Source organism: Ctenocephalides felis, unplaced genomic scaffold (assembly GCF_003426905.1).
Source record: "Ctenocephalides felis isolate EL2017-DRISC unplaced genomic scaffold, ASM342690v1 CF-g0.4_SCAFFOLD_03570, whole genome shotgun sequence".
NCBI classification, from domain to species: Eukaryota; Metazoa; Arthropoda; class Insecta; order Siphonaptera; family Pulicidae; genus Ctenocephalides; species Ctenocephalides felis.
In genome coordinates, this window is record NW_020539724.1 from 17,313,899 (window position 1) to 17,337,305 (window position 23,407).

The 23,407-nt window shown below is 28.0% G+C and overlaps 2 protein-coding genes across 2 annotated transcripts in view; both read right to left on the reverse strand.

Moving 5' to 3' along the window:
* Window positions 1-831: 831 nt before the first annotated feature.
* LOC113383494 (vacuolar protein sorting-associated protein 13B-like) lies at window positions 832-3,357 on the reverse strand. Its single transcript, XM_026621757.1, has 2 exons — window positions 3,236-3,357; window positions 832-1,122 (listed from the first exon to the last, which is right to left on the reverse strand). The coding sequence occupies exons 1-2, from the start codon at window positions 3,320-3,322 to the stop codon at window positions 832-834; spliced, it is 378 nt and encodes a 125-aa protein (XP_026477542.1). The 5' UTR covers window positions 3,323-3,357.
* A 17,376-nt stretch (window positions 3,358-20,733) lies between these two features.
* Window positions 20,734-23,407, reverse strand: part of LOC113383495 (ETS-like protein pointed) — a 31,808-nt gene continuing 29,134 nt past the window's right edge. The window contains exon 3 of the mRNA XM_026621758.1: window positions 20,734-20,828. Within this exon, the coding sequence (XP_026477543.1) occupies window positions 20,734-20,828 (95 nt within the window). The remainder of the gene's footprint in view (window positions 20,829-23,407) is intronic.

The following is a 23,407-nucleotide window of genomic DNA, read 5'->3' on the forward strand; positions in this document are numbered from 1 at the left end:
ATTGATCAGTAAAAATTTTTATAATTTTTAATTTATGATTTACTAATAGTTAATATCACTAATTAACTTTGTTTTAATTACATTACTTTTTATTGATACTTAGCTTTTTGCTTTTATTTCAAATGAGTGTGTGTGTGTGTGTATGTTGTTTGAATTATAGAACTTTTAATTGGCAAAATTAATTATGATAACAATTGTGTGCGTGTATGTATGTAGGTATAATATTAGATGGTAGTCTTGGGTTTGTAAATATTTTGTAGAGCTTCGAACAAAGAATCAAAAAGTAATAAACAAAACGTTTCGGAACTAGGTACATTCTATATCTTGATAAAATTAAGCAAACAATATGTTTAAGAAAAGCAGAATTATAGAACTTTTAATTGGCAAAATTAATTATGATAACAATGTATGTTGTAGTATAAGTAATATATATCAATCAAAATGTAAGTTTGTTATATTAAAATTAATTTATTTGATTGCTGCAAACTCTCATAACAGAGTAATTATCGAACTAATATATAGTATGTATGAATTATATCAAATAAATAAAAAAAAATATAAATCAAATAAATAGTCGATGATGTATGTAATGTAACTATAATGATAAACTTATTATCACTGCATGATAAGACAATTAGCATGTAATATGAAACCAAAAATTTGAACAGTTTCACTCAATTTCATTAAAACTATCCTAACTATAAAAAAAAAACTATCAACTATAAGTTAAGAAAGCAGTGAATAAATAAAATTAGATTTACATAATTAAATTTATCAAAAATAATAAAAATAAATGTAAGTATATATACAGTCACCAAAAAAACTCACTTTTTAGCCGCTGCCTTCCTCTTTTCTTTGGCACTTTCCCACTCCCACTGCTACTTCCACTTTCCGAGCTGTTATTGCATGTCTGGTGTTATCTTTTAATTTGATTATGCACTCTATAGTGTTTATTGTGACTGTTATTGGTTCTGATGCAAGTTTTGTCCAAGGAACCCGTATTAATAATTCATGAATATGACCTGAGACTATACTGAACTGAAGTGACTGCAATTCTTCTTCTAAAACATCTAGACGGAGATCTAGGTTGTGGAATGAAACTTCGCCACCCCATAATGAAACCTAGAAATGTAAAAAGAGTATTTAATTCATATTATTTGAAATATATGTAATAGAGGTCAACTCAAATATTTTATTTTTTGTGTTGTGTTGAATCATGAGACACATGATTCACATGATACACACCAATGAAAAATGGTACAGAATAAATATCTTTGTTGTTCATTCTTGTTTTTTGTACTGTTATAATATAAATTTCTCCAAGAGAAGAATTGAAGGAAACAAACAACATGATACTAGATAAAATAGAAATAAAAAAATGCCCTGACATAGAATCAAATATATATCATAATTAAAATGAATCAGGTTATTCATGATCACGAAAGTAGACAGGTAGTAAATATTTACACTGAAAACTCTAAAACCAAAAAAAAAAACTCGTTTAGTTTGTTAAGAAATGCAAAATCAACTACAAAATAAGCTACCATATAAAATTAAATTGAAATTACATATAAAGTAAGTTAATACAATAAAGTAAGTTAATTTTATATATGGGAATAGATTGATGTTTTATAATTCTTTTTATATCTGCAAAGGTTTATATAATAATTGTTAAATAAATTAAAGAATCAAACTATTATAAACTATTTGAAAATATTGGGGTGTTCGGAAAGTAGCTTCGTTTTTATAGACATTTTGGCACAAAATTTTGTTACAATAAACAAATACTTTAATAAATTATGTATTGGCAATTTTGATTGTACATCTTTTGTCTTATTTCTGGTATTAGCATAATTCCGAAATCATGATTGTTTTGGTCGTTATAGGCAAAAACTGATCAAAGTGCTTTTTGACAAGCTTATTTGAAGCAAAGATTCATCGCCTAAAAATTTTTTTAGTGACCGGAACTAATAATGATCCAATGATGGCAGGTCTGGAGAATAAGATGAATGTGTTATTGGGTCCCATTGAAGCTTCAAAAGCTTTTGACCAAACTTTTGTGAGGTCTTGTGCGGTCTTGATGCAGGACTATACCTTGCTTGTGGTTTAATTCTGACCTTTTCTATTGAAGTATATCATTTAGTTTATCCAGCTGATGACATAAGGCATCCGAATTACCCGTTATGTTATCCTAGAAAAGCTGAAAAATGAACAACTCCTTTAAAATCTTACCAAACATTCAGCATCACCTTTTCTGACAAATTTCAGCTTTGCACCTGTTTTGAGCAGGTTCTTCTTTTTTGTTTCATGGTCAATTGCGTGTATTGCGTGTAAAGAGTATACTCTTTACATCCATTTGACATTCCTAGTAAAATTTTCAGGACATTCCTAGATAATTTTCATGACTTTTCAGAGGCAAATCGCAGACGCCAATGCGATGACACTCGTTTCTTTGTATGAAAACCATACATTTAATTTCGAGGAAAATTCCAGACCTTTTGAGTGGTCATAAACTGTTAAATTTGATAAATTTTAACTCAATTGGATCTCATGTATTGTTATTCACCAGTTTGCATCAACTAATATCTTTCTTGCGTCTTTACCAGCTTCAACCGTACTTCTTGGGCTTGGTGCATCTTGGACATCAAAATACCAGGAACGAAATTTAGCAAACTAATTTTAGCACTGTCGTACAATTAACAAGTCATTTTTGTAAACATCAGTAAATTTCATTTTGACTTAAACAGTATTTATACCTTTTCTATAGCAAAAAAGTAAGACATGTTGAAAATGGTGCTTAATTTTTTTCATATTCAAAGTGGCACCATCCAAAAACTACTATATGTTAGGGATTAGAATTTTTTATACACAAGCCTTAAAATATAAGTTTTCAAATCATATAATAATTATAGGGCTTAAGTGTGATGTTAGGTTCAAACAAATATAGTTAAATTCATGTGGTAAAAAAACGAAGTGACTTTCCGAACCTTATATATATCGAACAAGAATGAAAGATGATTTAGACTATTAAAGCCAATTTCAATTATTTTGAACAATGAATATAAACATCTATCAACATATTTCCCATGTAAATTGTAGGTTTTTGATAAAAAGATCATATAATTTAATTTAAATTTAAAACAATGACCTGGTTTCTATTTCAGAAACATATATCAAAATATAAACAATAAAATATCATATGACAATTACTAAGTGACGTTTCAAAAATAGTTACCTGTGAATCTTCAGGCCTAAAATTTTTTATATATTTGTCCACATAACTTAACAATATAGGTGTAATATAAGATTCCAATTTAAACATTTTAAAAGGTCCATACTGATATAAACACTTGATTATTCTACATCAAACAAGTATTTTGACACACACCATAACCTAAAACTGTCAAGTTCTAGTAGATTCATTTTGTGCTGTTAAAAATATATTTATAAACTATTAGTAATAAAACGAATTAAAAATAAATGTGAAATGTATAAAAAAAACTACATGGCAATGTCACTTGTTCATTTTTTTATTAAATATCCCTATATTAATTCACCACATAGTAGCTAGACATATTAGAATTTAACGTATTCATATAGACGTTTCTCTCTCCTCCGTTAAGATGTGAGGGCGCTGCTTGTGGCATTCAAATTAATGGCGCAAAATTTGAAATGAAAATTAATGAATTTTAGTAATCGGGTATTTAAAACTAAATTTGGTATTACAATCATATTATGTTAAAAATATACTAGATAATATTATATTATAATAAATATACAATCAAATCGAAATATAAATCAACAAAATGATTTGACAAATAGTACACCGATTCCATCGTTTGTGAATCAGCAAGAAGTTTGCGTACGTTGATAAATCTGTTTGACAGTTATGTACAAGGTGCATGGGTTTTAGTTAGTGAGTGCATGGCATCGTGTTTTAAGGCAAATTGCTGGAACTTTCCGTACCGAAAATTAAATTATTTGAAAAACATTAAATTTTTTTAATCTTTGAAGAAATGAAGTTTTGAGAATTTTGAAATTTTTGAAATTTTACCTGAGCCGCGTCGCAGTGTAACGGATAGAAGCCATGGAAGCCATAGAAAAGTAAGCAAAGTTAGTTCTTATTATTGAAATCTCTATAAAATATCTGATAATTTGATGTCCATATGTCTGATAATCATTTTTGACCGCCAAATAGCATTTTTTACTTTTTTTATTGGATCTCCTAAACCGCTAGGCCTGCATTTCCAAAATTCAATCAGTAGTTCACTTAGTCAATACAAGTAACATGTTTTTTTAATTAGTGAAATCGGACGCTTCGTTCATTAAAAAACTGAAATACCATTTTCGGCACTTTTGTCCTGTGTTTTCGAAACGGCCGGACTTGCCTTTTCCCATCAATACGACTCGAATGTTTTTTCAATTATTAAAATTGGTTGATCCGAGTTCCCGAAATTTGACAAAAATTTGTATCCGAACACACACACATACACATACATCATTTTTACGATAGGCCCAAACGCTTTTGAATTTAAATGCGGCCCTTGAGTAAAAAAGGTTGCTCATCCTTGGAATAAATTTATAACAAGCACTATTTAGTTTAACTGATTAATTATAATTTAATTTTATTAACTTCCCGAAGGAGGAGTTTATGTTTTCATCAAAAAATCTGATTTGCTAATTTTATATTTTCTCGAGGTTTCAAGCCATTCTGAATCGAATGAGACCATTGCTTTCAAAAAATACTCCGAACTCCGAACACGTTAAGTTTGTTCGTTTTCAACAATGTGTAATAAATCCACTTGGAATACTTTTAATTACTTATAAATTAATTTTTAACTTCCCGTAGGGTAAGTTATTGTAATGGGCCGAAAATCGGTATTGAAAATTTTTACATTTCTCGACGTTTTGAAGGTTTCTGAACGTTTTGGCATACCTCAGAAAAAATGGATGTGTGTGTGTGTATGTATGTGTGGATACAAATTTCCAGTCACGTTTTAGGGCGCACGGATCAACCGATTTGAATCGTTCAAAAAACATCCGATTCCTATTGATAGGGAAAAGAGCTGATTAGTTTTTGGCAAAGGCAGGTCCAGCCGTTTCGGAGATACGGAGCAAAGAGTGCAGAAAATAGAAATCGTATTTTTGAGAGAACGGAGTATCCGATTTGAATGATCTAAAAAACATTCAATTAGTAATGATTGGGAGAAGTGTTTATTAGTTTTTGGCAAAGACAGGCCCAGCCATTTTGAAGATACGGAGCTAAATATGTAAAAAATGGCAGTTTTTGAGAGAACTAAGCGTCCGATTTAAATGATTCAAAGAACTTTCTGCTTGTCTTAACAAAATAATCGATTTTGGAAAAAAAAATTTGTCCAATTTTTTTTTTTTTTTTTTTTTTAGTTTTTTGTATATCGAAAATATTTATTTTTAATTCTGACTATAGTTCTAATATACTTTACAAATAATTTCAACTCTGCAATTCAGTTTATATAATATTTATAAATATTAGACAATGTTACAATATTTATAATAATCTATTTAAAAACATTCAGTAATCCTCGAACATTTCGTTACGGTACGGGAAGTTCCAGCAATTTGCCTTAAGGCACGATGCCACCCACCCCACTAGTTTTTTATTGATTAAGTCGATTATTTACACATATCGGGAAGTTCATGTGACTTGCCTCAAGGAAAAACACCAATACCAACAAGTTAATTATAATTTCAAGAAAAACAAATGCTAGAATTTCATAATCAAGTTTTTCACAGTTTATTTTATTTTATCAATATCTTACAAGTTAATCTTTCGATCGTCTTTTTGTTTTCATACAACTTAGATTGTAGACATTTTTAATTAATTTATTTCACAGTCCTAACACAAAAATAATAAACGAAAAAAATATTTTTCTTATATAATATCATAATTATATGTAGTTTAAAAAAAGATCAAATTTATTTTACGACTAGACAAAATCACATTATATTTATATGTACATGTAAATATGTTAATAGACTGCAAAAGTCTCACTTGAAGAAACACATGCCACAAACTGAATTTGTTATTTAAAATTGTAATTTTTAGATAATAAAATAATAATAAAATATAAAGAAGAAAATGCCGGAGTAATAGTAGAAATCATCCAGATTTTTTGAAAAAACTCTTAACTAACTAAAAATTAAAAAAAATGGAATCAACTTGTTTATTTTGGTCAATGCCAAATTAGTCTTTTTAGAGTAAAGAGATATTTTTTATTCGTGAGCATAAAAACAAAAGTCAAAGTTCTTTACTCATCATGATCTCCAAAATATCTTCATAGATCACAACTAACATTGCAACTCAATTGTATCTAACATTGTACAAATTTCAGTTTTGCCTTGAATGAATTTTATATCATATGTCTCATTAGCTTGTGGTATTTCACTCCTTCATTAACAATTATAAATTAATTTATAATTTCTTTGGTACCAGCAAAAAATACATACATACTCCTTTTCCTAAAATGGCATTGTAATATCGGATTAAGTATACATCATTTGTTAGAAGTTTGAGGTCACTAAGGCAAATAAGTAGTTTCCAAATATCTTTTGCTTCATTCAAATTGTTATTGAAATTTACAGTTAATTTGCAAATAAAGGATTTGAATTTGACTTTAGAGCATCAATTTTAAAATAATATTTAAAAAATCATTATAGATTTTTATTAAAACAATGCTAAGGCCAAAATAGATGTATTGATATACCTAGTGACATCGCCACCTCTATCACACACTACTATTATATTGCAAAATTTTATTTATATATTAGATATATTACAAATACACAACACAGTGATTTCTTATAATTAATTTAAATTATTTATAAAGTTCTCTGCTTCTCACACAATTAATTTGTTGTTATTCTAACCAAAACAAAATGACCCGAAAGAAAATGACGGCCATATTAAGCTCCAACTTTCATACATTATGCTACTGAATCATACTGCATACTGTCAAAATTCATGTATTCTCTGTGCATTCAGGCGTTTTACACATAAACTGCAACGTTACTGTTATGTTATGAACCTAAATCAGGAAGTCCCTGTTATCTAACATCGTTTTTTAACATTTGTGCGGTTTCTAGGTTAGGCTTTCTATCTGACAACCTGAGAAAAACGCCTGATTGCACATCAACCACATGACTTTAGTATGGAAAGTTTTTCATAACATAGCCTTGCCATAACATTGGTCTGTTATGCGGCAGAATCGGTCCAAAAATTGGACAATCGAAATAAATTCTATTCTGATACAACTTTATACATCATTACACTTCAAGTACCCAGTAGGATTTATATTTTACATCTCTTGTCACACAAAATATTTTTTAAATCGATTAAATTAAATATAAGATTTCATTTCGGAACCTTTTTACAAGTAATTTCTTAAATTTTCATACCCATAATTGAACATTATTTATAAAATCACTACATATATGACTATTTATTAATAATAAATATTATTTTAACTATTTGTTTAAAAACAAATATTGCGTTTTTATATCTTGTCATACAAAATTGCACAAGCAAACAAACAACCAATATTAATTGGCACATGTATATACACAAATTATATATATATATATATATATAATATATATATATAATATATATATATATATATATATATAATATATATATATATTCCTCATCTTTATATGTGAAAATTAGCTCACATGTAAAATACTGTTCACATCAATTCTTTAGAATATTTTTTTAAAATCAGTAAATTTAATATTTATATGATATGCTACATTTTTATAAGAATTTAGCCTTAATGGCTAGGATACCTGTCCTTTTCCCAAGAGGCTCTTGTTCGATTCCATGTATGGGTGTTAGAAAATTGCATATCCAGATCTGCAAATAATAGAAAATTTATAAATAATTACTTGTTGCAACATGATTTAGTTTTAAAGATTTGTTTGCCAATATAGTGGTATTTAAAAAACTAATAGCGTACTGATTTCCATTTGTTTCTAAATCGTCTCTATTTTCTAAATCATTGCTAACAATTCAAGTGTAACAACGTTTGAACTATTTATTAGGGATTGCTTATGAATAAATAAACTAGTTGATATTGGTATTTTGCCTTGAGGCAAGTTACCTGAACTTCCCGATATGTGTAAATAATCGACTTAATCAATAAAAAAATTAATTATTTATGAGTGCATTGATTACACATAATTGAAAATGAACAAACACGTTAACTCGGAGTATTTTCTAAAAGCAAATTTTCAAAAATCAACAATATTTATAATTGAACCAGTTTCCGACTTTAATGGTTTAGTATGTTCATTGAGACCAAGTACTCTATCGTTATACCAAGTAAATCATCTAATTTTAATTTTAACAAACGTCAAAAAAACTACTCATTTTCTCAAACTTTGATGAATTTTTAAAATCAAACTACTTGTCGTACGGCCGTAATATTTCAGTAAGTTCTATAAGACCATTATATATATCGCCAAAAAAAGTTGACAAGAAAATCATGTAGAGGAAGGGGGGGGTCTAGTAATATATATCAGGTGTATTTATTTCTAAATTTTCCAAAAAAATAAAAATTTCACGATTTTTTTTGTAAATTTCAAAAATTAGTTCGAAAAATTTTACGTAACCTAAATACACGTGATGTTTGGTGGGGGAGGAAGGTTAATTTAAATATCACAATGTATCACCAATGGAGGGGAGCTCCAAAAATTCCCAAAAATTAATCACGTGACTTATCGGCGCACCCTTATATATATTTAACCATATGAAATTCTTTCTGAAAAATACTTCAAAACAATAAAATATAAATGGCTAAGTATTTACCCGATATCAATTTTTGTTTTAAATCTAAAACAATATACATTTTTTTTTATTTTCTAGGTCCATAAAATGTGTTTGGTAACAAAATACATAAATAGAATCATTATGAAGTAATTTTATTGCTGAATTAGCGTTCTATCTTAGTCTTAAGACAAGCTCAGGGGGTTGGGGGTTATGACCCCCGTAAACCACCCCCTGGATCCGCCACTGTAGCCACTAACCTAAAAATTGTAATGTACGGAAATTATTCCCAAGTGTTTTCGTTTAGTTTTTACGAAAGTTTACTATTACCTTAAGCAATTTTCAAATTATAGTATTATTACATTTATATAATTGAACAAAAAGTATTAGGCGTATTTTTATGTTATAGTGGAATTCAAATGTATGGCTTGTATTTGAATAGAATACTTTTTGAATAGGTACTTCTAATGTTTGGGGGTTTATGAAATTTAAATAATTGTTTAAATTCTTATACATTTTAATAAAATAAAAGCAAATGGATTAGCTTAGCTATAAAGTTATTTCAAAGATATCCATCCGGAAACTTTTTTAAACATTGACCAAAATATTTTTGTCTAAGATATTATCCCCATGGTAAAGAGTGATTATACCCGTACAATTAGGTAACAAATACAGCAAATATTAATTAAAAATATATATTTTTTAATCCAAAAATTTTACTTTTACCTCATTTGGGGTAATTTACCCCAGTTTACCGAATACTGGTATAATATATATATATATATATATATATATATATATATCGTATTTGTGTAAGATATGGCGGCGTAGAACGCTAAGATTTTGCTTTTAAGCTCTTAAGAAAGTTTGTTCTTTAATCTCTTCATGGTACAAGGACTTTGCACATCAAACGAAGGATCTTATACATTATATACTAAGGTTCATCTCATCCATATATATATATATATATATATATATATATATAATATATATATATATATATATATACGTATATTTACACATGCCCCGAAGGGATGTTATATAAAGTCCCACGTATTAGGGTGGAGTTGCGTATAAAACTTTTACACATATGCAATCCCGAGGCTATAAGGACTTTATGCGAGTTAAGATATTCCTAGTTATATATACATATATATGTATTATATATATACATACATACATAAATATATTTATATAAATATATGAAGGACGTCCCAAAATCAACGCAAGATTTAAATAGATTGAACCAAAGAAATTACAGTTTTTCGGTTAGAAATAGAATAGAGTTTACCCATTGGTACCTCTATTTTGTGATTATTTATAATACCGAGAAAAAATCGTTTTCGAAATTTTTAAGATTTATATAGGTAAAAAATAAATACACATATTACGTCAGTTTTTGTAAAACACCTTCACCCTCCATTTTAACATTCATGTAATTAAAGGACGCTTCCATGTCAATTTATAGATACATGGTTATATAATTATTTTAATTTATCCAACTTAGCACAAATTCTTATTACATATTAGCAATTGTGAATTCTAAAAAATTTGCTTTTTTTATAATAAACATTATTTTAATTATGAGACCCCATTTTTGACTCTCTTTTAGTAACGAAACTACAAAATAAATAAGGTAAGAAACTAATGTTAGAGAAATGCAAAACGTTTAAAATAATGCATATTATAAAAAGGCAAATTTTGAAAAAATATAGGGTCTTTACAATTACTAATATGTAATAAGAGTATGTCCTATGGTGGATAAACTGAAATATATAATCATGTATGTATAAATAGACTAGAATAGATGATGAAGGGTGAAGAAAGTGATTTACAAATACTCACGAAATATGTGTATTTATTTTTTACCTAAATTTAAATAAATCCGAAAATTTTCAAAAAATTTCCAAAGAGATTTTTTTTAGGTATTATAAAAAAACATCACAAAATAGAGATACCAATGGGTAAACTCTATTTTAGTTTTAACATTACATATTGTTATTCATAAATATTAAATGTTTTTTGCGTATTAAAAACAGATTGTAATTGCATCTTGAGAAATAAAAAAAAATTATAAATAGACGTGATGTTGTGAGAGGAGGGGGTTTAATTATAAATCAAAAACTTAGACAACAAAAAATTTCATGCTTCCCTAGTTAAATGTTTTAAAGAATTAGCTTTTTATGACATTACTGAATTTTCTCAATTTGATTTCAATAACTATTTTCTTGCATAATTCTTATTCTTTATCAATGTAATCTGACCACTTGATCGCCTGTACAACCGTGTTTTTATTGCTATTTTATTAATTTAAAATTTTTACGGTTTTAAATGAGTATAACTTTCAACCTTGTGCAAGAATTTTGAGCTTGACTGGTGGTTTAATAGACTTTAATATGATGAACATTGTATTTAATGTTCGAATGCTTTTTTTCAGCTCTTTTTTTCAGAAGCGAAATTTGGGCAGCTACTATGATTATTATAAAAATTTCTATCCTTTTAATATTAATTATGAATAAGCTTGACAAGAGCCTGAAATAATATCTATTATTATTGATTACGGCTTGCTTATGAATAAATAAATAAAATAAATAAATAGCACTACGTATCAATAAGTAGAGGTGTGGATCCTTAAATCCTTAAAAATTGACCAGTTGAAATTTATTGATTAGGTACCGTTGTATTGTTAATTTTAAACAAAAATAAATTAAATAAAAAGAAAATGTTATCAGAAACACATATTACATCAATTAAACTTTTAAAATCCGCAATAAAAAAACCAGCTCTTTTAGATCACTTTTCACGAAAAAAAACCCGACCGTTAAGTGGAAGTATTATGTAAGCACTATAGGGGGGCGGGGGAGTTATTGATTTGCTTATTTTGGGTAAGAACTTTACTTACTTTTTGCTGACAAAGGGGAGGGAGGGGTAAATAATTGTAATAAATCTGCTTACGTAGTTCTTGAACAATCCCTTACATGAAAATTAAACGTTTTCTATTGGAAACAATGTATGCATATAAATAGGAATAGTATATATATATATATATATATATATATATATATATATATATATATTGAATATTATCAATTTACCCATCGAATCCTGCCTCATGGCGGTCATGCCGGCGGCGGACGTGCCTCCAAAAGCCTGCGACGTATATGCACCACCACTCAATGAAAACACATCACAATTCTAAAAAAAAAATGTTAAATTATTATACTGTGAACTCATATAAATAATTTATTTATAAAAAAATAAATATATAATATTAAGATGACCATATTTTTTCAGTCAAAACAGGGACAGCAATTTTTGGTAATGATAATCCTGGGTGTTGAGGATGAAAGGACTTTATACCAAATAACTTAAATATGATTTTAGGCTAACAAATATTAGTTAAGGATACAAAAAGTTTCAATACATAATGTTTTTTTTATCATAATTACGGGCTTTTAGTAACAACTTTATTATTTGATTTATATGTTAGACTCTTCTTTTACCTATGTACGTAAAAAGATTCAATTTGTACTTGTACCTATACTTTTCAAAAACTCCGAACAATCCGGGACAAAAGATTATAAATCAGGGACATATATTGCTCTTAGAAAAGCCCGGTATATTTTTATTTGCACAAAGTGAAAATACGGGAAGAAACCATACCTCTTAAATGAATTCTGATGTCCCGTGATTGACCCAAAAATAAGGGGCACTTTAAATGAGTCAAAATGGTAAAAATAAATGAGTAGATTATATAATCAAATATAATGAAAATGACAAAAATAGTTGAGTGGATTATATATTCTAATATAAATATATATATATATATATATATATATATATATATATATTAGGGTGGTCCTTAAAATGGTCATTTTCGAATTTCCTTGCTCCCAGGGGCTCAAATGGTTCCAAATAGATAAAAAACAATTCTCTGAAAATTTTAGCTCTTAATATTAACGTTTAGATAGAGCGCAATTCAATCAAAGTTTTGTATGGAAATAGCATGAAAAAAATTTCAAAAATTTTAAAAATGTTTTTTAAATGTAATTTAGCAAACAAATGAATGAATAAAACTCATTCATTTGTTGCTAAGTTGAACTTAAAACATTTTTTTTTAATTTTCAAAAATTTTTCCATGCTCTTTCCATACAAACTTTGATTGAATTGCGCTCTATCTAAACGTTAATATTAAGAGCTAAAATTTTCAGAGAATTGTTTTTTATCAATTTGGAACCATTTGAGCCCCTGGGAGCAAGGAAATTCGAAAATGACCATTTTAAGGACCACCCTAATATATATATTAGGGTGGTCCTTAAAATGGTCATTTTCGAATTTCCTTGCTCCCAGAGGCTCAAATGGTTCCAAATAGATAAAAAACAATTCTCTGAAAGTTTTAGCTCCTAATATTAACGTTTAGATAGAGCGCAATTCAATCAAAGTTTCGTATGGAAATAGCATGGAAAAATTTTCAAAAATTTTAAAAATGTTTTTTAAAGGTAATTTAGCAAACAAATGAATGAATAAAACTCATCCATTTGTCGCTAAGTTATACCTAAAACATTTTTTTAATTTTCAAAAATTGTTCCATACAAACTTTGATTGAATTGCGCTCTATCTAAACGTTAATATTAGGAGCTAAAACTTTCAGAGAATTGTTTTTTATCAATTTGGAACCATTTGAGCCACTGGGAGCAAGCTGGGAGAAATTCAAAAATGACCATTTTAAGGACCACCCTAATATATATATTAATATATAAATATAATATTTTCAAAATTTTCTTCTTACCTGGGGATATCGGTTAACGTTATTCATCACATGGTGATAAGGCTGATATCCTCGCATATGATAGTTGCTCATAGCAGTTATGTTATTAACCGAATTCCTCAGCAAATTGCTATTTGCATTATTGATAATGCTCGAATTATTGATTTGCTGGTGGTGATGGTTCAACAGCAAGTTGCCGCATGGAGTCAGCGCTTTTTGAAGCTGCTTTTCTTGTTTGCGATATTTTGCTCGGCGATTTTGAAACCAGACCTATAAAATGCATCATATATAATGATATATATAATCTTAATATAATATATATATATATATATATATATATATTACCAGCTGGCCCGGCAAACGATGTTTAGCCATAAAACAATTCTTGACAATCTTTAGTATAAAAAATAGCTAACTGATTATGAAAGTAGAAGTATGTCGATAAATTAAATTAAACTAACACAAATTAAATGGATGGTTTACACACTGCAACGCATGCTTCATATATACGCTTCTTGAGCTTTTTAACAAGTATTGCAAGTGCCAGCCTAATCTGGTTTGTTCTTGTTTGAATCTAAAACTGATATCAATCAAATTGAATTGGCACATTTTGATATTCAATGTTTTTAAATATTACTGTCGGTACCCGATTACTTGTTGCTGTGTTATGCATATAAATAAATGTCTAAACAAAAATGCGATTCTGTAACATCTTGCTATCAAGATAAAAAATAGCTCTCGTATCATTAGTAATTGATTGTTGAGCTGTATCAGATTCTTCAAGTGAAATATCCCAATCAGCATTGCAATATATAATACAAGTTTATCAGCATAACAATAGTAATTATGTTGTGAAAACCAAACAACATACACAGTTTCACAGCACATAACACATATCAAACAATCATCTATGAAAATTTACCAGTTATTGCCTAAATATAGAAATATGTTTATTGAAAGAATATTATCTTTTAGATTCAGGGGTCAGGAAACTTTTTTAATCATTACCCCAACATATTTTTGCCTAAGTTGATATTACCCCCATGGCGTAGAGAAATTACTCTCATACCGAAAACTAGGTAGCAAATACAGTAAATATAAATCAAAATACATACGTATTACCCCCAAAAATTTAATTTTTACCCCATTTTGGTTAATTCACCTGTTACCACATCACCATCACACTCTTTTTTAAACTACATAGTTAAGATTAATCAAATATTTGATTAACTGATGCCAAATTTACAAACGTTTCAATATTATGATTGCAAAAAGATTGTAGTGTGTTTACATTTTCAAAGATATAATACATATACTATAGCTTTTTCTTGTAAATATTTGAAGATACACAATATTTATACTATATTTTATACTTTATTTTATATTGGCGTTCAGAAGACCTAAACTCTATTAGATCTATCTTTCTATTTTTTTAATTATTCAATCATTGTTTTTAATTCATTCTATTTTTTTAGCTTATCAGCTTTGAAAAATTGATTTTTGAAAATTCTGAAGTCATCGATGAAAATCGTATCTGCATATATATATATATATATATATATATATATATATATATATATATATACAGTGGCGTCGGAACCGTGTGGGCTGTGTGGGCTTGAGCCCACCCATGAATTTTGATGGGAGGGCTCAGCCCACCCATCAATTTCAAAAAATTATATGGGCTAATATCTCTAAAAAAAAACAAAGAAAAAGACGAGCCCACTGGCTGTCTTTCAAAAAAAAAAAAAAAAAACGAGCCCACCCATCAAAAATTTGGTTCCGACGCCACTGTATATATATATATATATACATCCAATTTTTGTAAGGTATGCCAAAATGTTCAGAATCCTTTGAAACGTAAAGATATGCAGAAATGTTAATATTTTGTTTTTTTTTTCGAGTATTTAAAATTACCCAACGAGAAGTTAATAATTTAAATGAATTATAATTTGATTTGAAGACAGAAGTTATCAAATATTAGAAATGGAATAATATAAATATACATTAATATATGGAGCATGTAACAAGTTCGAAAATGAAATATATACCAAATCAAATGCTTTTTTGACAAAATCAGTTAAATAAAAGTTAAAGAAATTTTTAGAATCTTTATTGCCAAACATTTGCTATAAAATCTCATGTCATTCATAACTGCAAATTTATGAACAAAACATGAAAAATATATGACTAATATAGTGAATAGAGTGATAAAAAACCTTACAATATGAAGGCCATTATTATACTTGTTTATCTATGATGAAGGCATTCAATACAAAGCAATAATAATAAATATATAATTTATTGTTTAACGTAGTCACAATTTTTTTCCTTGTCAAATTGTGGTTCGATGCAAGATTATATATCAAAATTTCTGGTAGAAAAGATTTTCAAAAAGTCTTTGTTTTTCATTTAATGTATTGCCTCAAAGTTTATATATATACATGCTTCTACATCAAAACTAATATATATATATATATATATATATATATATATATATGTATGTATGTATGTATGTATACGCACACCCCATCATGGGGTAGTGGAAACCATTTTGTTTTTCTACATAAGTCGATAAACTATGACGCAAGCGCTTTTCGTCGGACAGTGCGAAAGAAAAGGACAGAGCCAATGCACTCCATCATTGTGTTAGACTAAGACATAACACTGGGAAAATACTTTTCCAGGACAATATATATATATATATATATATATATATATATATATATATATATATAAGCAAAAGATCGAAACCGATTCTAGTTAAAAGAAATTTGATGTATTCCAAAAACATTCGCCATTGATGTCATTTGTGTCTAGTTATGTGTCTAGTTATCCATTCCAAACTGTCGCAAAATGGGCGCAGTATAGTTCACTAATGAGCTCAATTACAAGGGATGCCAAAAAGGTATACTTTAGATTTCAAGGGATCTGGTCCTTGATTAGATTATCATAGGTTATCAAAACTCTCCACACAAGTTGGCTTTGATATGCATGAAATTTTACCAGATACTCATTTTGTTTGCAGAACCAGAAAATTTGAGCTACAATGAAATTTTACCGGCTGGTGTACTTAAGCTAAAGACATAACTCACAATTTAATGAATTAATTATTTAATTAAAGGTTTTGTTTGCATGGCCAAGTAATTATGTGCAAAAGACGTTAAATACAATAACTGAATTATCTATTGCTGCTGATGGAAATTAATGCAAATGCAAATCTTACTGTTCAAAGTATTTCAATTCTTATTGATGTTCAATGTATAAAGACTTCCAAATCAAGAACATTACAGTGTTGCAATCTCTTTAGTTAGGTTGTAAGTATTGCATATAACTTGTTAAGTTTTTAATTAATTGTCATTGAACAATATTGACGAATTTTCAAATATGCTATTAACATTCTTTTCATTCTTCAAAAAAAAGTACAGAATTCTATTCACATTCTACTTCCTCTTTTGCAGAATGCTTATATTTCATTTTGGGAAGAACTCGACTCTGACGGATGGATATATGGACATCCAAATTCAATATGAATTTATAAGAAAATAGTAGTTTCAAGACATAAAAACAAATTTAATATTTTTATATGTTTTTAAAATGAGCATTACATGACACAAGAAGTTGAAAACCTCGACTTTCCAAACACAAGATTGTAGTTTCAAATACCGTAGCAACGCTTAACTTGATATCAAGCAGTAGCATTCACCATATACACTTGGTAAATATAGAACATAAATATATTTATAAGTCAAAATAGCACTTTCTAGCATTGCTGCAAATAGAAATTAGAAAGGACAACTACAAGATTGTCTTCTAATAGCGATTTGTCTAAAATTACTAGCTTATTGTAACATGGGCAAGTAGTAACAGAAGTTGTCTCTATTGATCATGTAAATCTCCCTGATGGAGTAGTATACAAAAGGGTGCAGGTGCGTCATTTTTGTGAAGCAATGTAAAATTATACTTAAAAATAAAAAAAACTGTTTTAAAAAGCCCCTAACTTCCATACATATTGTAATTTACAGGTAAATGAATAATATATTACCAAGATTTCGTATCAGGGTGTTAAAAGTTGTTTAGAAATTAATGAAAACCCCTCCATATAAAAAAGTAATTTTATATAATATTAATAGTGCTTTGGAACTATTTTCTAAGAATCTTTTATACAACCTACAGAATCCTTTTTATATTATTTTTATCTTTATTTATTATGATCATTTACAATCATTGACGCCATATATTAGATAAAAAGCACCTGCTGAAACTTGCCATTTCATTAAAGAATCTCTAATAATTAAAACAATTAAAATAAATAAAATAAATAAGCATATCTGAACTGAATCTATGTCAAAACTTGAAACTCATGAAAAAAGTTGTCAGGCGAAAATAAATCAATAAAATTAGTTTATTTACTTTTATGTGGATTTGAATAGCTTTATTATGAATTATTATCTTAAATATTGCATATCGTTACTTTTCGGTTATTTTGGTCAGTTACAATTTTATTAACCATTTTATAGACAATTGATTATTTAGCAAAGTTGTAATTATAACCTTATAAATGTATGTATCCCAATCTGTATGTAGTGAATAAAAATATCTGACTTCATATATCTGTCTTTCCGAGCACATGTACCAGGGGTTGTTTTCCCTTGAAGTCTGTCGCAGAAGAGAGTATTCTTTGATTGAATTAAGTCGCCAATTACTTGACTTGGAATTTTGTTCCCCTGGCATTCTATTTTTCGTTTTCTCTTTTTTTGCTTTTTTGCTCTGGGGGGTTGCAAGTATCTTTTGGGGCAACCCAAGAGCTGCTCATTCGAATGCATGTTTTATGATGAATTTAGAAAATGGAAGCCAACTCATAGTAAAAAATATATAAACATTTAGATGACTTGAAACTATTTTATGGTCAATGGACGCCTGATAAGTAATTATTGTACAGACAGATTATTGAAAATTTTATAATTTCACATTATTAGTTATATTTATTGAAATTCTAAATATTATCAATTTTAGTACTAACATTAGGAACATTATTAACTCTCGAAATCTAGAAAAGTTTTGACAACTGTCTTGGTTATAATTATAATGACCATATTTTTATAGGATTACCTATATGTACATATATGTTTGTATATACAAGTATATATATATACACATACAGATACGCAATTTGTACAGGGTTGATGAACCAATTTATTTTCAATTTGTCATACAACCCCTCGAGTGTTTGAATATCTTTATCACGCTGGCACCCTAGGCATATATATATATATATATATATATATATATATATATATATATATATGTATATATATATAAACTTTAGATTTTTGGTTCGACAAAAAACGTATACTTAAAATGCTTATTCGCAGCTAAATAGTAGAAATAAAAAGCAATATATAATTAACACTTTCTTATATATTTTTCGACAATGTACGTGTATCTCATTCAGCTTGTTAACAAAACCTAAGACAAAAATTTCGAAGTTTGTATAATTGCAAGATTGCTAAAAGATCTAACAAATAAAAATAATAATACATATAAACTAAAAAAAACAACACACTAATTTTAAAGGCATTGTTTAATGAAAAAAAAAACAAAATAAAATAATAAACTAATAGTTAAATAATAATATCATGTAGTAAGCCACATGATTAACAAATTGTAAGTGTAAAGTTCTGCCATTACAGAAATGAAGGGGTTCACAAATGCAGATTCAGGATCGATTTCTGGGAAATGCTAGCTGGTTGGAAACAAGGTGGATCAAAGATGGACAAAGAACAAACTAAAATAAAACAAAATATTAAAATTTTTAAAAATAAATATAAAATATTAAAAGTATGATAAAAAATAAAAAAATAAAGAAGTGAACACACATATAAATATTGAATAGGAAGTAAAAACTAAACAAAACCAACAAAAGTCCACAATTAAAAAATCGCAGATTTTTTTTTTAATTGATAATTTTATAAGTACACATAGATATTAAAAGGGCAAAATTACATTTATTTATACAAAAACTATTTAAAATGATAAACATAGGTTCATCAAAACATCTAAAATTGGCTGCAAACATTTAAAATATTATAAATAATAAAAATAAATAAAAAAACAAGAATATAATAAAAAATAAAAAGTTAAATAAGTGAACACAAATATAAATATTGAAAAGAAAGTAAAAAGTAAACAAAAACAAACAAACAAAAGTCCACAATTAGAAAATCGCAGATTTTTTTTAGTAATTGATAATATTACTATCACATAGGTATCACATAGGTATTAAAAGGGCAGAATTTTATTTATTCACACTAAAAGTATTTATAATGATAAACATAGATTCATCAAAATTTCTAAAATTAGCTGCAAACATTTAAAATATTAAAAATATTAAAATATTAAAATCATTAAAAATATTAAAAACTTTAAAAATAAATAAAAAAATCAAAAATATAATAGAAAATAAAAAATTAAAGAAGTGAACACAAATATAATATTGAAAAGAAAGTAAAAACTAAACAAAACCAACAAAAGTCCACAATTAGAAAATTGCAGATTTTTTTTAATAATTAATATTATTAAAAGGGTATCACATAGGTATTAAAAGGGCATAATTACATTTCTTTACTCAAAGAGGATTAAAAATAATAAGAACAGATTCATCAAATTCTCTAAAATTGGTTGAAAACCTTTCACGAATATCTTTCAACGTCAAATAAAAAAATCTAAACTACTATATATATATATATTTATATATATATATATATATATATATATTAATATTTTATGTACAATTATATCTTTATATTCATAGAATATAAAGACAAATCGACACAAATCGCTACTTGTTTTATAGAACTTTATATATTAATGCACCAACCAAAATATTTTGCTGAGTTACTTTAAATTATATTGAGGGACTATTTTTGTTCAAATTCAATTTTACGATTGATTTTTCAGTTTCCGTTTTTTGATAGATTTTATATATTTGGCTGAATGTAATATCCGGTTATTTTGCTCTCGATCGCGTTTTGCAATTTTTGAACTGTTATGAACCCAAATAGTAAGATACATAGTACGTAGTAGTAAGATATATATATATATATATATATATATATATATATATTTATTTATTTATATTAAAATTACCTGTATCCTGGCCTCATTCAATTTTGTTGTCCGTGCTAATTCCTCCCTGCAATATATATCTGGGTAGTGAGATTTTGCAAAGGCAGCTTCGAGTTCGGCTAATTGTTCCTGAAACAATAGATAATTTAAAATAAAGTTTCGGACTATTTGTTTAACCTAAAACAGTATAAGAAATAGTTATACTTAATAGTTAATTAAGTCTGCAGTTTCAGCCGTTTCAAAGAATCAGTTGTACAAATATGGCAAATTGTAAACCTCATAAAATTATCAGATTTTTATCAATGAGTAAGATGTTTTCTACTTTGAATTATATAGTTGAATGTCAACAAATGGTAACCAAGTATGCAGATTCGTTTACAAAATAGTACCCAACTATAACTTAAGTCATTACGGTTAATTGTTTAGAAAGTTTGAAAATTGTAGAAGTTTTATTAGGTACTAGATGGCCCGACAGACGTTGTCCTGTATCCATGTCTACAATTTTTTAATATAATATATTGTTTTTTTTAAATTACTCTTCTCGCCAAAATGCATATACATTTATAATATGAGCAATGTTAAATGTAGAACTGCTTTAAATTAAATGATGAACTCAATTCCCACACTATATTGGAAATTGGAGTCTTTTAAACGGCATACATAACCATGACCATGACATAACACTGGGACTTCATGTTGGATTCAATTAATTTAATTTTTTATTATTTAATATATCCAAAATTGCATCTGAAATTTTTTCTAATCGATATCGTGAGGGCCGAATTGTATGTATTCATCTTTACACTTTCCCATTTGTTGTTATAAAGTGAATTTCTTGTGGCAAGATTAGTAAAAGATGCAAAGAAATTATATATTGAAAAAAATATATATTGAAAATTTTATATCCGAATCTTGTGTTGGCGCCCCTTTAGGCGTGCGATTGTATTTTTCGCATGCATCGCATTGAAGGTCGGACCGGCCCTGATTAATACTTAATATCATATTTTAAGTGAATTAATTTGTCATATCCTGTTCATATGTGTATCATTCAATCTGCCATACATATACTGTATCTTATATTATATTAATTTCTGGCACATCTCAGCTGCTTTTTGGCAATAATAATGTTGATAATTAGACATTTCATTTTTTTTTCATAATCATAAATTTATTAAACATATTCTAATATTGTCTAGGTTTATAAGTAAATTGAAATTTTTGGCAGATGATAGTTTTCATTTATTTTCAATGCAAACAATAGCATGTCGTTTTCTGCAATTTTTTCCATTTACTCGTATTTCTATAATATTGCACATACATCCCAGTACTTTATAACCACATATATCATAGAAAATTTCCTTAACAAACTTCAGAAAGATTTACCAAAATCCGAATAATCGTTTAGTAGAAGGAGTATTCAGTGAGTGCTTGTAATTTAATATGAACTTTAATAGCAATAAAGCTCAAATTGATTCTACGTTTTAGGTAGAAAACGTTTGTATGAGAAAAAGAAAAGGGCTGTTTTTAGGGTTTTTCCAGCAATTATTCGATTTTTTCTCGCCGTAAGAACCATCCTTGGACATCAACGAACATTTTACAAAAGGAATTGGCCAAATTGGTCCTGGCGTTGTTGAGTTATGCGCTTTGGTAATACCAACACATTTTGCGATTCATTTTTATATATAAGATATATTCAATTACTTAATTTTATTTTTATTGCCAAGTTTGAGAAATCTTATTACTATGTTATAATTCAACTGTAAACATTCAGTAAAACCTTCAAGTTTTGTTTAGACATTTAGTCTGTATTTTTACTTCATATAAACAATTAGTTCAAAAAATGTATTTAGCTATTGGCATACCAAACAATTAGTTTGAAGAATGTATTTTGCTAAAGGCTAAAAGTATGTCATATAAAACAATTAGTTAAAAAATATATTTTATTTTAGGATGTAATGTACGTACGTCATCATATAAAACAACCATTTCAAAAAATCCATTTATTACCTGGGTAAACGTAGTCCTATGCCTCCGCCTTGCCGGTGTGGGACACTGACTTGCTGAACTGCCTCCGCTCGACGTCAAATGATTCAAGGCACCGCCGGCACCTAGCGTACTGCCACTAAGGTACCACTTGCGCCCAACGCGCCCCCAGCAAGACCAGCTCCGGCTCCCAATGAGCCTGTGCTCAAGCCGCCAGCTCCGAGAGATGCTCCGGTCAAGGAATTTCCACTGAGCGAACCGCCACTGGTGGACGTCGTGACTGAGTTTGCTCCTCCTGTACTGTGGTGGTAGTGGTGGTTTAGTACGGAACCGCCGTTTCCCGTTGATATGGGTTCTGGTTTTAGTTTCTTGAAGGCTCCTATCGCTTCTGGGGAAAGAATATAAGGGAAAGTTAATGAGATTATTAAAAACTATAAGTTATTTCAATAGACAAAAAATGGAAACAAAATATTTGATTTTTATAGATTTTTACAAACTTTACTACTTATAAGTAGTAGGGCAGACTCGGCATGATTGTGCCAGGGTACTTTAGTGACAGTCGTCATAACAGCCAAAATTATTTTATTTCTATACATTTTTATATACTTCACTAATGATAAGTACAGTGGCGGATCCAGGGGGTAGGGCATGGGGGCCATGACCCCCCTCCCTAAGCTTCAGATAAAACACTAATTCAGCAATAAAATTACTTCATAATGATTTTA